Source organism: Camelus ferus, chromosome 3, assembly GCF_009834535.1.
Source record: "Camelus ferus isolate YT-003-E chromosome 3, BCGSAC_Cfer_1.0, whole genome shotgun sequence".
NCBI lineage: Eukaryota > Metazoa > Chordata > Mammalia > Artiodactyla > Camelidae > Camelus > Camelus ferus.
Window position 1 is genome coordinate 42,560,922 of NC_045698.1, and position 16,505 is coordinate 42,577,426.

Genomic DNA, 16,505 nt, shown 5'->3' on the forward strand with positions numbered 1-16,505 from the left:
TTCCTGACCTCCCTGTGAGTTTGACTACTGACCTTGACATTGCCTCAAATTCCTGATATCCATAAGCTCTCTCCCCAAACCCAGTCTTCTATCAGTATTCCCTAAATAAACGATTGTACACACTCCTTAGGCAAACTAAAAGCCTTGGTGTCATCCTTGACCGCCTTGTCTACTCACCCCTTTTATCTAGCCATCTCCAGGTCCTAGAACTCTCACGAATCCATTCTCCTCTCTCTGTTTCCACTACCAAAAATGTGAGAAACACTGGCACTGCTGCAGTGGTTACCTAAGTGGTGGCCCAACATCTGCTCTTGCTAGCTTCAGTGGCCAAATTGATCCTCTTAAAATGCAAATCTTATTACATTTACTCTTTTCTCAAAATGTAACCAAATTTTCCTAGGTCTTAGGATAAAAACAAATCTCCCTATCGCTTCCTACAGTGCTGTATGATTTGGCCCCTACCCATATCTGCAACCTCACTTTGTACCACTCTGCTCCCTCTCATTGTCTTCACTGAAACCACAAAGGCCCTCTTTCAGTTCCTTGTTTGTACCGTGCTCACAACCAGCACAGGACCTTTGCACAAGCTGTTCTCTTATCCTGGGAAGCTCTCTTGTCCCTCTTCAACCAGTTAAAAACCTATATATTTTCATCTCTCAGAGAAGTAAGAATATTATGATGAAAACAATAGAGGATACATTGGACCTATCTAGGGAGGAAGCCAGGGAAGACTTCCTGGAAGTCGTGGACCTCTAGACCCCAGGACCTCCTTCACCTGATTTCACTTCTTTATGTCAAGTCAGGTGAAGGAGGAAGAAAGAATATTCTTGGCAGAGAAACAACAGGTGCAATGGAGCAGAGATTTTGATAGTGCTGGAGCCGAAGGTTGAGGGAGCAGTGGAAAGGAGCATTGGAAAGTTGTAGAAGTAGAAGGGATCTGTTTACACAGAGATGAAAAGTTTCAGCTGTGTTCTGTAGCTTGTAGGGGAGCATTAGAGGGTTTTAGGAAAGTGAAAAATAATAATAGATTTGCTTTAAGTTAAGTGAGTTGCCAGTAGTGACCAGTTAGTTACAGAATCTTGACTAAGACCTCAGTTTCCTAACACTCACACTAAATGTCATTCCACAACCCTAGCACATCAGAATAACCTGAGGGCTTGTTAAAACACAGGTGGCCAGACCCTACCACCAGAGTCAGACTCTCCAGGTCTTGCGTGGGCCTGTGAATGTGCATTTCTGTTAAGTTGCCAGGTGCTAGGGATGCTGCTGGCCCAGGGACTGCACTTTGAGCATCACTGAACTAGATCATATCACTCTAAATTAAAAAGCCATTCAAAGAGATTTAGTTCTAAAAAGAATAAGAAAGAAAACTTGAGGCACAGAAGCACCAAAAAGATAGATAAACTAAGAATCTATACATTTAGTTTGGAAGCATTTTTTTCCCCTTAGCAGCAACATAACCTTGAGCCGCAAATTAATAAATTCCCTTGTGTCTTACCTGTAAAATAAGGTCACTGAACCAGGTGAGCTCTAACATTTCCTCCAGTTCTAAGCTTTTACAAACCTACGATTTAGTTTCTTAATTATATTTTGCTAAGATTTTTATTAAATCACCTTTTACACCATAAATATATATTTGGGTACCAATAAGGAGAGAACAGTCTAAAAGATTCCTGGAAAGTGGGTAAAAGTTAAGACAGGAATCCTCTTGAGAGCTTAAAAAAAGAGGCTAGACCAACATGTTGAACATACTTACCTATAAAAGAGAGTCATCAATAAAATATCATCAAGACAAAAGTGTGTCATTTGCTGACATTTCTGAACTTTGAAACGTTTAACAGCTCAGTTTTTGAGGCATTGCTTCTAAGTGGTTGTCTATTCGAAATATTATCCAAATGCTATTGTCTCTTACCAAACATCCCAAACCATCCTTCTTTACCAGAAATGCTGTCCTATTAGCTGAGATTCCCATGGTGAGACAAAATTTAAAGCACCATACAAATAGTATGCAGTGTCCAGAGCCTATGTAATATTTATGAATAGGTTATTTTCTTTCCAAAAGCAACATCAAAAAATGTTTTAATAAGATTTCACATAATTCCAATTTTCTTACCTTCTTTTGTTTAAGTTTTACTCTTTTTAAGTTGGTTCTTTAAGACCACCAGGTTATTTCTTTGTTATATATTCAATACCTGATTAGGTATTGCCAATTAAGTAGTCAATGCTTTCACTGTGGGTATTGATTTTCGGTCCTATTAATGCCTTCTACATAATCATCTGTTTTTCACATTAAATATTTCAGCTAGATACTAAACAAATGATATTAACTATGTCACAGCCCTAAAATTATACATAATTAATACAGGGCTGGGGGCATGTTTTGGGGGGTGGCAAAGGACGGGTAGCCATGACTCAGGAAATACAGCATTATATTTGAGACTAAACCCAACTTCAGGAGGAATTTACTTTTCCATCAGTGAGATAGATTTGTTAATTAGGTAATGTCTTCTATCTGTCATGAGCACCTGTCTTTGATGCCTTTATCTAACAAGAATTAATTCTTCAGTATTTTAAATGCTTCCCCTTCATGTCCTCTTGTTATTTTCCCTTTGGCCCAAAATGGCTGCCTTTAAAAAAAAAAAATCACACCCTCTGAAGGGTCTCTGATGCTGAGGGTAAAATTCAGACTCTTTGTGAAGGCTCTTACAGATTACAAGTGACAGAAACCTAGCTCAAACTAGGTTATGCAAAATAATTTATTGAAAGGATATCAGGAGAGCTCTCCAAAATGAAGGAAGAGCTGCAGGACCAGGCAGACTCAGATTAACCTGGTGACGGGACCTAGCCGCCCAGGTGGTATCAGTTCTCTCTCCTCCCCCCTCCTCTCTGGGCTCTTTTCTGTGCAGTGTAATTCTCCCCTACCACAGGGAAGCTTTCTCCATACCATGGGAACATGGCCACAGGCTACTTGCTACTTACAAGCTGATCATATTTTCCTAACCCCAGATTAGGAGACATGATGTATTTCCAGAAGAGTACATTAGAAATTAATGTCATCTTGGAAACTCTTGGATATTTTTAAACATTGTATATTCCTTAATGTGCAAACAGCTTTAATAAAGACTATGGGTAGCAGTGTATGTGCAAATTTGATGCTTTAGTTTATAGCCAAAGTTTTGTCTTTAAATCAAAACTGCAAAAGATATCTGGCTTCTGTTAATAAAAAATAATAACAAAGAAAGACAGAGAGGGGAACACCGAGGGAACGATGACTACCTTAGGAGGCGTTGACAGACTTTGCTGACCCCAAGGACAATGAAGGCCAACTATGCATTCATTTCTTTGACATATTCAGCAATGAGGTCAGATAGTCAGTTATTAATGGTAGTGTTGAGAACAAAGTCTGTAAAACATCTTTATGGTTATACATAGCTTTATTTGATGTTGTTATCTCAGATCACTTTTGTATTAATAGTTTATGATTATTCCCTATTACTATTCTGGGTATGCTAAATATCCACACATTTCTAAAGAAGTATTCATTTCTTTTTTTTATTGAGGTATAGTCAGTTTACAATATTGTGTCAACTTCTGGTGTACAGCACTTCAGTCATACATGAACATACATATATTCATCCTCATATTCTTCTTCACCGTAAGCTACTACAAGACATTGAATGTATTTCCCTGTGCTATACAGTATAAACTTGTTTATCTATTTTATATATACCACTCAGTATCTGCAAATCTCAAAACTCTCAGTTCATCCGTTCTCCTACCTCCCCTCTAAAGAAGTATTTCTTGATTAACAGAATGGAGGAAATTTTATCCAAGTTCCTCAATGAACATAATTTTCTTTCTAGTTTGCATAATTGATTTTAAGTTAGATCATTGTACAAAAATACAAATCATTCCAATCTACCTTTTAATGATTCAATATGAAGAACTACATGTTAGCCTCCCAAAGACTTGCTCTCATTTCACCAGTATTTTATTGATAGCAATCAGATAATGTCATTGATGCTCTATCATATTTAAAATAGTTCACTGTTACGAAGTTACCAGGTTAATTTTGAATGGCTCATCTTCATTCTTAGTATGCATTTAGTGTACTGCATACCTTAATAAAGTCTCAAACAATGCTTGATTTTTACCCTTACTGTCATTGGGTGCTATTTCATTAAGAAGGAACAATATTGGAGCAGTGGAAAGCACACTGGACCATTCCTTATTTCCTTTAGGTTTCAAGGAGACCATCCCTGGCCTTATCTGAAATTTAAATGCCCTCCCTCTCTCCATCTCCCTTCTGAGCTTTATTTTTTGTGTGAGTAATTCCTGATGTATCACACGTTTTGCTTGTTTATATATTTCTTGTTGGTCTCCCCACGACTGTTCCATGAGGGCACAGATTTATGTCTGCTTCATTCACTGCTGTATCTTCAGTGTCCAGTATCTCTAGCACACAGAAGCCAATCAATAAATAGTATTTAAGTTTAAAAATTATGCAGCTTTTTATTACATGCTGCATTTGGCAAGATGTGTAATTAGAACACATTTCCAGAATTTATTAAACAAATATTTAGTGAGCATTTCAACCAGAAGGGGGCAGCAAAGCTTCACTAGCTCAGCAAATAGCACACTGGGTCAGCAATTCAGACCAGACAACTAATGGAAGATTAAGCTGGAATCAGGAGAATAGGCCGAAGAGGATGAGGGCTGGAGAGCTGGTTAGGACTTCACCCAGAAGCAGGGAGAGAGGCAAGAAGAGAGGAGACAAGGCTTGTCCAGGAGAATGAGACCCACACAGGTGCCTCAGGGAATGAACAGATGGGTTGTTAGCAAACCTAATCAAAGAATTAGGCAAATCATCCCAGCCACGTCAGGCAAACCTGTCGGTAGTGGACACAGAGGGGTACCCCTTTTTATCTTTGTAGCCAGAGCTGGGAGTCAAAATGTACCTACCTCTGAGACTGGTGGGGGATTGGGCAGGTCCCAATTGTGGTACCTCTTCCCTGAGGATCACGTGTGTTTTAAATCACTGAAATATTCTACATCTAATACTTGGTTAAGTAAAAACAAGGATGGCAAGTGCTTAGATCCAGGTTGCTGCTGCAAAAAAACCACATATTGTGCCTTCGAATTATCAAAACTGGTTTAATTCTAGCCGCAAATGGTCAAGGACAGGGGCTTTTTCCATTATTCACTCAGACTCTGTCATGTATTCCCCAAGAAATCGTCATTCTTTATATGTTTTTTTTTAAGTATACTCCCTTCAAATTCCAATTTTTAATCTCTTCAAGCCACTTCCCAAGTTCCTCTCTCCTCTCACCCCAGTCAGCATACCTCGCGTCTTTCTTACATCACGTGCAGCTACTCTGTTTAATGTGGTAGTGATTGGCCACACGTGGTTCTTAAGCATTTAAAATGTGACTAGTGCAACTGAGAAACTGATTTTTACATATTCATTCAATTTTAATTAATTTACATTTAAAAGCTCAAAGTTGATTCAGTCATTGGGAAGTTTTAAGTATTTCTAAAATAATTTGAGTTTATGAATCTGCTTTCAACTGTAAATGTTACAAAATACAAATATATATGTTTCTGATGAAAATTAAGCATCTAAATTAAGATATTTACAGTATAAAATATACACTGGGTTTTGAAGACAGTATAAAAAGTATATAAAATAGATTAATAATTTTTTATAGATTATATGTTGAAAGAATAGTATTTTGAATATATTGGGTCAATTGAACTATATTATAAAATTAACTCATTAATGTTATGTAAGTTAGAGCAGAATGAGACAGCCAGACAGCCAAAGTTTTAAACACCAAAACTTTTTGGTGAAAACAATTTTATAATGAATTATATACATATTGGAGCAGCAAAATAACTGAAAAGTTTCCCCTCGCATAAATTCACAGACATGTTAAAGTCATACACATGATCCTCGACATAATTTTTTTTGCATTTAAATATTGCTGCTTGCAGCTTTAAAACAATCATAAAGGTCTACTTAGAAGGGGGTGTTGTGCTACGGGGATTTGGGGAAAGGATAACATTCAAGTACAACCATTTTTGTTCTTATGAAAAGCACAAACCTTAATGTTTTTTGCTTTCTTCTTCTTAAAAGTATCTAAATTAAAGTCTACAAGTTCAGAATATTTTTAAGAAAGCCTGTAAGTTTTAAATTCCCCGCCTTCTCACTAGTGATGTTCTCTATAATACATTTACTGTTATAAGACAGGGAGGCTTTGGTTTTTTTAATTTAAAAATTCTTTAAATAGGTCTTATTCTGTGTCATAGTATTTTTTACTAAAAGACTAATACCTTTTATAAAAATAAAAAAGACTATTAAATTGTCCTTTTAAAATGGCCTTTGGGTGTCAACTTGCTATTTTGGAAGTCACTAGAGGAAGACAGAGAAAAATACAGTTTATTTTTATAGAATGGCTAATTTCACTTGACAATTTGAGCCCTTTAGGATCTTAACATTTCTAGTTTGATATTTGACATCAAAGTAAGAAGTAAAATGGCTGTCTATTTTTAATAGATTGCATGGATTTGGGGCATGGTTGTGGTTTCAAAATGGTGATTTGAGGCCCAGGAACAATGGCTCTAGTTCTGGAATTTGAAATAATAAACTTTACCTATCAAAAAATGCTGTGCACACATACTTACATAGTATAGTTACACGCATATTATACATACATTCTCTACTCTATTTTCTGTTGTTTTTTATACCTCAGCACTCAGTGAAAAGTGCTTGTGTTTCAAGCTTGTGGCTGGCTGAGTTTTCACACTGTGAGTTTACCTGGTACCCCATACAACTCAATTACAAAAAACTAACAACCCAATAAAAAAAATAGGCAGAAGACTAAACAAATATTTAGCCAAGGAAGACATAAAAATGGCCAATAGGCACATGGGAAAAAAGCTCAATATTGCTAATTGTCAGAGAAATGCAAATCAAAACCATGGTGACGTATCACTTCACACCAGTCAGAATGGCCATGATTAAAAAGTCTACAAATGATAAATGTTGGAGAGGGTATGGAGAAAGGGGAACTCTCCTACACTGTTGGTAAGCATGTAGTTCGATGCTGCTATTATGGAAAGCTGTATGGAGATTCCTCAAAAGACTAAAAATAGACTTACCATATGGTCCAGCAATCCCACTCCCAGGCATATATCTGGAGGAAACTCTAATTCAAAAAGAAACACGTACTCCAGTGTTCATAGCAGCACTGTTTACAATGGCCAAGACATGGAATCAACCTAAATGTGCATCAACAGATGACTGAATAAAGAAGATGTGGTGTATACAATGGAGTACTACTCAGCCATAATAGAATAATGCCATTTGCTGCAACATGGATGGACCTGGAGATTATCATACTAAGTGAAGTAAGCCAGAAAGAGAAAGACAAATACTATATATCACTTGTATGTGGAATCTTAAAAAAAAAAATGACACAAATGAACTTATTTACAAAACAGAGACAGACTCAGAGATATAGAAAATGAACTCTCAGTTACCAGAGGGGAGAGAGGATGGGGAGGGACACATTGGAAGTTTGGGATTTGCAGATACTAGCTACTATATATAAAATAGATAAACAACAAAGTCCTACTGTATAGCACAGGGAACTATAGTCAATAACTTACAATAGCATATAGTGAAAAAGAATATGAAAAGAAATATACAAATATGTATAACTGAAACACTATGCTGTACATAAGAAAGTAACACAACAATGTAATTCGACTACACTTAAATAAAAAAAAGATTCTTATATCCAATTCCTGTGTGAGAAGAGGGGGGTCTTCCACACCACCAAGCAATTATCAGACACAGGCTGGCTGTCTTAACAATTCAACTTAATATTGGCACTATCTACCCTGAAATAGTATCAGATTTCATAGGTTAAGGGCTCAATCTCACTGCCCTCTACTTCAGATGCCAACAGCAAGTCAAAATTGTTACCTGTACTTCTTATAAATAGGCTACAAATTGAAGGTCCCATGCACCCTTCCTTGGCTATAATTAATTTGCTAGAGCTGCTCACAGAACTCAGGAAATCAGTTTACTTGCTAAATTACTGGTTAATTATAAACATTATTAAAGAGCACAATTCAACAGCCAGATGAAGGGATATATAGTGCAATCCCCCAAACAAAGGGGCTTCTGCCCTCAAGAAGCTTAGAGCCTGACATAGTGGCACATAGAATCAGTTCTTTCAACAACATGGAAGCTCTCCAAACCTCCTCCTTTTTGGATTTTATGAATATTTTATTACATAGACCCAATAGATTAAATCATTGGCCACTAGAGATTGGGTCAACCTTCAACCCTTAGCTCCTTTAATTTTGCCATTGCAGATGCCCACGTGTGTAATACGGTAGAGGCTCTATTTTTGTTAGTGCATTGTGGAAGTAACCTAAACCACAGGCCTGTCCTGCTGGAGGGAGCTCCTTGGAGACTAACCTTCATACTACCTAGTTTTACAACAAGTACGTAGCAATGTATTTAAGTGGTTTTCCACCAGTTACCTCTACCTGGTGGGCAGACAGGCACAGAACACTAAGAAATAAGGACAAGTGTTCATGCTGGAGGAATCCTTACTCTGCACCAGTGGCAGCATCCACAGGTAAAATCCCTGTGGGAAACTCTGGTATTGTGGGAAGCTGTAGCCTCACCCAGAAGGGCTCTGTGTTGTCTCTCTCTCTCTTTCTATATCCTTTTCCACTTAAGAAAATGTACAGCCTCTAAATGTGCCCATTTCATATTTCCACCATTCATACCACCATCCCACTATGAACCTGCAAGAATAATAACCAAGTTATACTTTCCTAATATCAAGCTGAACAGTGAAGAGTTGAAAAATAAGGTACTATTTGTTGAGAGGACCTAGAGCATGGTAACACTTAATAAATATAAGTTATTTTATCTTCTATCAGGGAAAAGCATTAATTTTTTGATACCAGAAAACAATTAAAATTATTTAATTTACAGCTTCAGAATTATGATTTTATTACACACAGACCCAAGATAAAGACTTTTTTGTAGGCACTAATTTATTTCATCAGTCTGATCTAGATCATTTATTTTGTCTCCATCATGTTTGATTCCTCTGAGCAAAATTTTCTATTTGCTTTCTCTTAATTCAGTTTCTTTGTTCTTAACTCCTCCTTGGGCTCTTTCTCAATTGTAATAAAAATTCAGGAATGAAAGGTTACTGTCCTAGGAACACACACAGCATTTGTAAGTGGATTTCTCCTTTGTATTCCGTGCTTTAAGCTATGAGAACACCTGCAAAAAAATTAATGTGAAACCAAAAAATCTTTGCCAGTCAGATTTCTGCAAGACTGAACCTGAACTTTGACTCCATTTAGAAATCAAAGTTCAAGGTCTAGAGAATTACTTAGAATTACCTCATTTGTTAAAAAACCTTCAAATGAATGACTAAAACCAATAATCAAATAAGTTAATAATTTTTATTGCTAAAATTTTTCCTACTTTAACATAAAACTCCTGTTCACTAAATATGGCTATATTTTTTCTGAGAATTGGTGTATAATCCTGATATTTAATAAGTAAGCACTAAAAGATGTTGATAAAAAGATTATAAACTAAACGTTGAGATGCACCCTAAGCCAATTTTATCATTCCTAATTATTAGGTACTTTTGGTAAGTAATGATAGTCTGATTCAAAGATATGTAAGGAGTAAAGTTCTCTTCCCCCAAAGTCTTGCTACCAGATGGATTACAATGAAAGTAAATCACAGACCAAACTCTGCCACAGCTCCAAATACTAGAAAACAGGTAGGCAAGGAAAAGAAAAAAGAAAAGTGACAATGGAGTATCAGCCTTAAAAAGGAAGGAAATTCTAACACATGACTGAACATGGATGAACCTTGAGAACATTATGCTAAGTGAAATAAGCCAGCCACAAAAAGACAAATATTGTATGATTCCATTTAAATGAGATACTTGGAGTAGTCAAGGTCATAGAGACAGAAAGTAGAATGGTGATTACTAGAGGCTAAGGGGAGGAGATAGTAGAGAGTTACTATTTAATGGATACAGAGTTTCAATTTTATAAAGATGGAAAGAGTTCTGGGAATGTATGTTGATGGTGGTAGCACATAATGAATGTATTTAATACCACTGAATTGTACATTTTAAAATGATTTAAGTGGTAAATTTAATTTTGTGTGTATTTTACCATAATACAAAAAAAAGTGGGGAAAAATATGATTAACTTTTTCTGTCAATTCAGTGACATCCTGACCTTTGTTCCTTCAAGCACTTTGCAAGAGTCACTCAAGGCCAATGCAACAATGTTCTAATTGTAAGGTTTGCCAATGTCCTAGAAAGATCAGATAACAGATGCCTCCAAAAATATCTAGACACTGTGACCCAGTGGAGTCTTTAGGCATAGGGTCAAGCTATTCTCAACAGCATGGCTTCTTAGAATTGCTAGATTCTTATTTCCTATTCATGCAAGTGTGGAGGTAATTGTGAAGTTCTTTTTGACAATCTATATACATTGTACACAACTGACGACATGAATCACTTCTAACATCCATATACTAATTACCAAATCTTTTGGTGTGGATCACTGATAAAGCTAGCCATTCTGGTTAGGCTTTCAAATACTAGCTAAACACTTCTGTCCATATTAATGATTTCAATCATTAACAAATTATCCTAGATTATAGATTAGAACAAATATACATATTTATCACACTATTTCTCTATCTGCAGATTAATAGCCTTTATTAGTAACTGGATTGCCCTTCATTAACTCTTTTCAAATAACATATAGATTATTATGTAAGCACTTTCAGGGCAGAAAATGTCTATCTTCTTTACAATCTCTCCAACTAAATCACCCCCTCTACCCCTCTTATTTTCCCAGCTTTCTTGTTTTCCCCTCCAGCCTGATCTTTGAGTGTTTCAGGGAATAACCTCTATGCTAAATCTAATTTTACGTCCATCCTATTACTGTGTTATTCCCTGAGGTGTCACTGAGACACTGAGAAAATAGGCTGATTTTCCTTTTATGTGGAAAGAATGAGAAAATGTTGTAAATATCCCACAGTAAAATATTTCATTATAAATTTCATTATAAATTCATTACAAATTTACAATCCCCCACTGCCCGAGGAGAATGGACCCTAGCACCTGGAGGGTGCTTTGTTGGTGAGCTCTGTGATGTATGGAAGTTTAGAAGGAGAAACCAGAAAAACACTAAATCACTCTGCCTAAGGAAAAGAGAGAAAGAGAGACAGAGACAGAAAGAGACAGAGAGATTGAAATACCTGAGGGGAAAAAACCTAGGAGGACAGAAATCAGGGGGGTTGAGCTGAGACCTGTGAATTGAAGAGAGCAGAAAGAGGAATCCAGTAATTGTGCAGCCAGGAGCAAAGACTCAGGAAGTGACAGCCAAGTGAGATTTTAAAAGTGGTACACTGTGTGAGGTACAATGTAATCCTTCTGGGATCCACAAAACTGCGAAGATCACAATGAGGTTGGTATGGTTGAATTTCTTGTGGAAAGAGAGAAGAGCTGACTGAGAAGAAGAGGGACAGCTGAACTGCAGGTTCTGTAAAGATGCATAAGATGCCTTAGAATCTGGCTCTGAGTATGAGGGACTGAGATCTGGAACCTTGTGTAAGATAATGGAGGAGATGGAGCCATGTTCTGCATATACCAGGGATATTGCAGCTACCTATTCTTGCTACCTTTCCAACAGGTACCAGAGTGGACACACTATAAATCAATAATACGAGTTGCCTAGATTTGACAAAGAGCAGTAAACACCATTGGTGCACAGCATTCTTCCCTTAGTCATTTTGCAAGTTAACATTGAAAGCATTTGATGCCTTAAAGTTTTGTTATTTATTTTTACCTACTTTTTTCAGCTACCCAATTCCATCTTCTAGGTCTATCACACTAAAAGTACACAGCAGAAATAGGAAAGACATATATGCCAAGAAGAAAGAAAACAGGAAGGCACAACAGGGGCAGTCAGAGATATAAAATATATGCTAGTAGCCAGAGAACAGGCACAGCCCGGGCTGTAGATGTCCTTTAGCAGGTTGAGAGGATTCTCTTTCACTCCTTGTTTGTTGAGTGTTTTTAATCATGAAAATTGCTAGATTTGTCAAGTGGTTTTTCTTCATCTATTGAGACAATCCTGTGGGTTTTATCCTTTATTTTATTGAGAGTATATTACATTAATTTTTAAAATGTTAAACCAACCTTGCATTTCTTAGCTAAATCCCTCTTGGTCATGTTGTAAAATGCTTTTTTATGTTGCTGGATTTGGTCTGCTAGTATTTTGTTGTGGATTTTTGTATTAATTGTCACAAGGTCTGTAGTTTTCCTTTCCTGTGATGTCTTTCTATGGTTGTGTTATTGTGTTATTGTTACTGATTTCATAGAATTTTCGGGTGGGAAATCATTGCATACAGCTTTAAGCTTGGGACAAGACTTCAAGTAAGCCACTTCAGGCAAGTAGAAATTTCTGTATATAACAGAGAAAGCTGTACAGTCTTTTGAGATCTCTCACCCAGCTTCCTTTCCCTTTCTCAAGCCAATTAATAAAACGTGCTTTTTAAATACTCCTGACCTTATTTACAGCATTTTGATCACCTGTTTTCATTGCTGTGAGCCCAGCAGCGTACTGACAAGTCCACATTTACTTGGATCTGCCTCCCAGCTCCCTGAATAAGCACTTTAGATTTACCTCTGGTTTTCAACTCACCTACCAACTATAATTTGTCAACAGTGCGCTCCAGAACCCCTTAGTGGTTAACTCAGTTGCACTTAGATGGAACCTTAGGAACAAGAAGATAAGCAACAAGGACAGTGACATCAAAAGGGAAAAGTAAACTCAGGCACTGGTGCTGCCTTAGAAGAGTCTAGGCTTGGAGGTGGGTCATGGGACGCCAATTGATTTGAGCAGGTAATGAGCCCAGCAGGTGGGTTAGGAGCTCAGAACTACCGGAGGGGCTGGGTGAGGCCACGGGAGGAAGATGAAGGGACTGACAAGCTCTGCTTCTCCAGTAAAGGGACGACCAGCGAACAACTTTCCCACGGTCCGGCCGGGCCTGCGCGCCGGGCGCCCCGTGCGGGGCTGCTCGGGGGCGGGGCGGGGCGGGGCGCCGCCCACGCGCGGCTCGGGCCGGAACCGCAGCGGTGGGTGAGCGGAGCGGAGGCGGTGGGGAGCGCCCGGGCGCGGAGACCCAGGCCGCCGGCTCCGGGCTGCCGGCGCGGCTCGAGCGCTTTCCGCGGGGTTTGGCTCCTGTCGCTTCCCGTCTCGCCGAACCGGCATCGCCGCCGCCGCCGCCGCCGCCGCCGCGAGTCCTCAGAGCCGCGGGCTGCGGGCGGCCGGGCGCCCCGGCACGGGGCACGGAGCGGGAGGCTCCCGGACGCGGTCGCAGGTGAGTGCCGGCGGCGGCTCGGGGCCCGGCGGGGCGCGGCCGTCCGAGGGCTCTGGCGTGGGGCCGGCCCTGCCCGGCCGCGGCGGCTCGGCCCCAGGCTTACGCGACGGAGGGCGCGCCGCGGGCTGGCCCGGCCGCTCCCCGCCCCGGCCTCAGGTGCTGCAGCGCCGGTTTAACTTTCGCACCTGAGGCCGGCGGCGGCGGCGGCCGCCGGCCTCGGGGCGCGACCCGGGCGAGGGTGGAATTACACTGGGCGGCGCCGGGGGCCTGGGGGCGTGCGGCGGGCGGCGCCGGCGGGGGCGCCGCGTGGCCGGGGCTGGCGGCCCTCAGTCTGGGAGTTGAGGAGGTGCGTCCGGTCTCTCTCAGAGCTTGTGGGGAGGGCCGCACACACCCCGGTCCGCCGCCGGTTCCCACACTTTCTTTTGTCTGGTCCATTTCGGTATCGGCGTTTCAGCTGCTTTTGTTGCAGCTCTGGGTCCGGAGTTTCGGACTTGCTGGTTGTTATGCAGAAGTCACGGGTAAGGTCTGAAAAGCCGGGTGGGAGTGGGGAGAGGGTCCTTAGGGTCGGAGGAGGGGGGTTATTATTACTGCCGTAATGAGCACTGACACATGTATTACCGTGTGCTTTTCGAGATCGTACTCAGTATATTTGTAGCATTTAATAGTTTTAAGTGCACCTGGGAAAGCATCCATTAGTGAACTTCAAAGGAGCATTGTGTAGGCAGGTTACTATTGAACTACCCATTTTATAGACCAGACAGCCAAGGTACACACGGGGAAGAGTGATTCTGTCACAAGTAGTCAGCCCTTGTAGCAGCTATGATTAGAACTTGTCTAAGAGTTGTCCTCAGTGCAGTCACTCACCTCGAACAAAATCTAGCACCCAGAGTGCCCATGTAATACGCGTGTTTTTATTTACTCAGTTACTGAAACGTGTCTTTGAAAAGAGTCGAGTCCTTTCGTACTCCTGGAATAGAACCCCTAAAAATGATACTTAAAGGAGCAGAATCATTCCATTTGTTGAATGGGATCACTGGAATCATAGTAAGGGCTAATTTTTATTTCGTCTTTCATCTGTCAAATCTTTAATCTCCTATATAAATATGGTGCCACTGGGAGCCCAGATATACTTAGTGATTATCATACCAGGGACCCTAAATGTTTATTTAATGAGTAAGTGGAATGGTGGTGGTATGCCTGAGCAACAAGTTCCATTTTTCTCATACAAAAGAATTAAAAATTTAGCAGAATAATCATTTTAATAATTTCAGTGAAAATTAACTTGTAATCATGTGCATATTATGTTGTGCTTTCTCTCCAGAGCCATCAACAATTTACCAGTTTCCCTAGGATGTGCTCTTAAATGATTTTGCCAATAGCTCTTTTATTGCCTGATTTTTCTTCCTCTGTTTTATTTATGTATTTGGTTTTTCAAAGTGAAGATTTTTTTCTTCCTTCTAAAGTTCAAGGAAAAGAGTCTTTAAAAAATAGGCTTTTTTTTCCTTTGGTAAAATAGACTTTTAAATAGAACTTTTATGAGTGTGTCTGAGAATAGACACCAGCTTCTTTAATAAATTAAGTCCCATACATCAAGCAAGAATTCTTCCAGGCAAGTATGCAGTGAATTAATAATCATTTTAATAGACCTCTGTAGTGTTTTATGACACAGTTGCCTCATATAATGCCTTTTTATCAAGCAGAATAAAGCTAAAAAATTAGGTTAAATTTTGCTGACTATATAGCATGCATTTTAGGGCACAGTATGCCTAAGACTTAATTACTGACTCATGGAATAAACACTTGTAATTCTCTTTCCCTTACACCATCTCCACTCAGCCCACTAGGGGGTGGAAAAAAATGATAATCTGTCCTTTCTTTCTTAAGGGATATTTGGAGAATTAATGAAGTCATGTCTGGAAAATATTTTTGGAAGAAAGCTACTTAGTGACTTCAAAGTGTATAGGAGCATGAAACACTGCCTCTTCCCCCAAACATGTTACTGTTACTTTGTTTTTAGAGTGGTCACTCCAGGTAGTCACTTTAGGAGGCTAAATAATTATTCCAGAAGTGCTCCTGCTATTCATAATTATTTTGAATCTTTAAAAAATTTAGTCAATTTACAAGCAACTTAAAAACATGATTTTAGAATCACTTTTATAAGCATTTGGTTTTTAGTTTGTATTTTTGTAATCAAAAACTGTAACTCAGTTTGAACACTTATTTGCTAAACTTGGCAGAATGATTTCTGCATGGTTGCAAAACTCAGCTCTACCTTCAAGATCTTATTACTATTAACGATATTTAGATGATTATCATGAAGGCTATTTCAAAAGGGTGTTTTAAAAATAGTTTTAAGTAATGATGACATGAGAATAAGTTTGCAACCTTCTCAGAGTGACTACTCTGAAATGGGCACTGCATACTTGTAGGCTTGTAGATATTTGTACACATATTTATATCTATGTGTACATTTGTATCCTGTTAAAATTTTGAAACTAATAATTTGTGTTGTAACCTATCAGGTATTTATTTCGAGTAGAATACATTAAATAAATCACATAATTATACTGGAACAGTATTAAGTTGGGGCTATATTTCATATAAAAATTTGAACTTCGCATAAATGCGAGTATAAATCTTTATAATAATTTAGAATCATAAAATTCGGCTCCACATTGTGTGGTTTGAATGTAATACAGCTGGATCAGGAATGGCTTCATCACAAAATGAAACTGCTATTTAAAAAAAAAAACATTGGCAAGTTGTGTGTGCGATAGGTTTTCTTGATCACACCAATTAACCAGATACATTCATTTTCTTCATTTCTGGGTTGTTTGAAAATGTTACAACTATTATATGTATTATATATCATGTAAGTGTCAGAAGTCTGTTATAACTGTTTTATGAGTTTTATGATAAACATATGAAATCATTTTCTGAGGAAACAGAAGTAGGGAATTTTATGTGCAGAGTCAGTAGCTTCAGAACAGGAATAATATTGTGGTTGCAACTATACTCCATTCCACTGCATAATAAATACATAGTA

The 16,505-nt window shown here is 38.8% G+C and overlaps 1 protein-coding gene across 1 annotated transcript in view; it reads left to right on the forward strand.

Moving 5' to 3' along the window:
• The first annotated feature begins 12,984 nt into the window (after positions 1 to 12,984).
• The window catches only part of RNF180 (ring finger protein 180), a 164,541-nt gene continuing 161,020 nt past the window's right edge, over positions 12,985 to 16,505 (forward strand). The window contains exons 1-2 of the mRNA XM_032468350.1: positions 12,985 to 13,114; positions 13,224 to 13,459. Coding sequence (XP_032324241.1) covers positions 12,985 to 13,114; positions 13,224 to 13,459 — 366 coding nt within the window. The remainder of the gene's footprint in view (positions 13,115 to 13,223; positions 13,460 to 16,505) is intronic.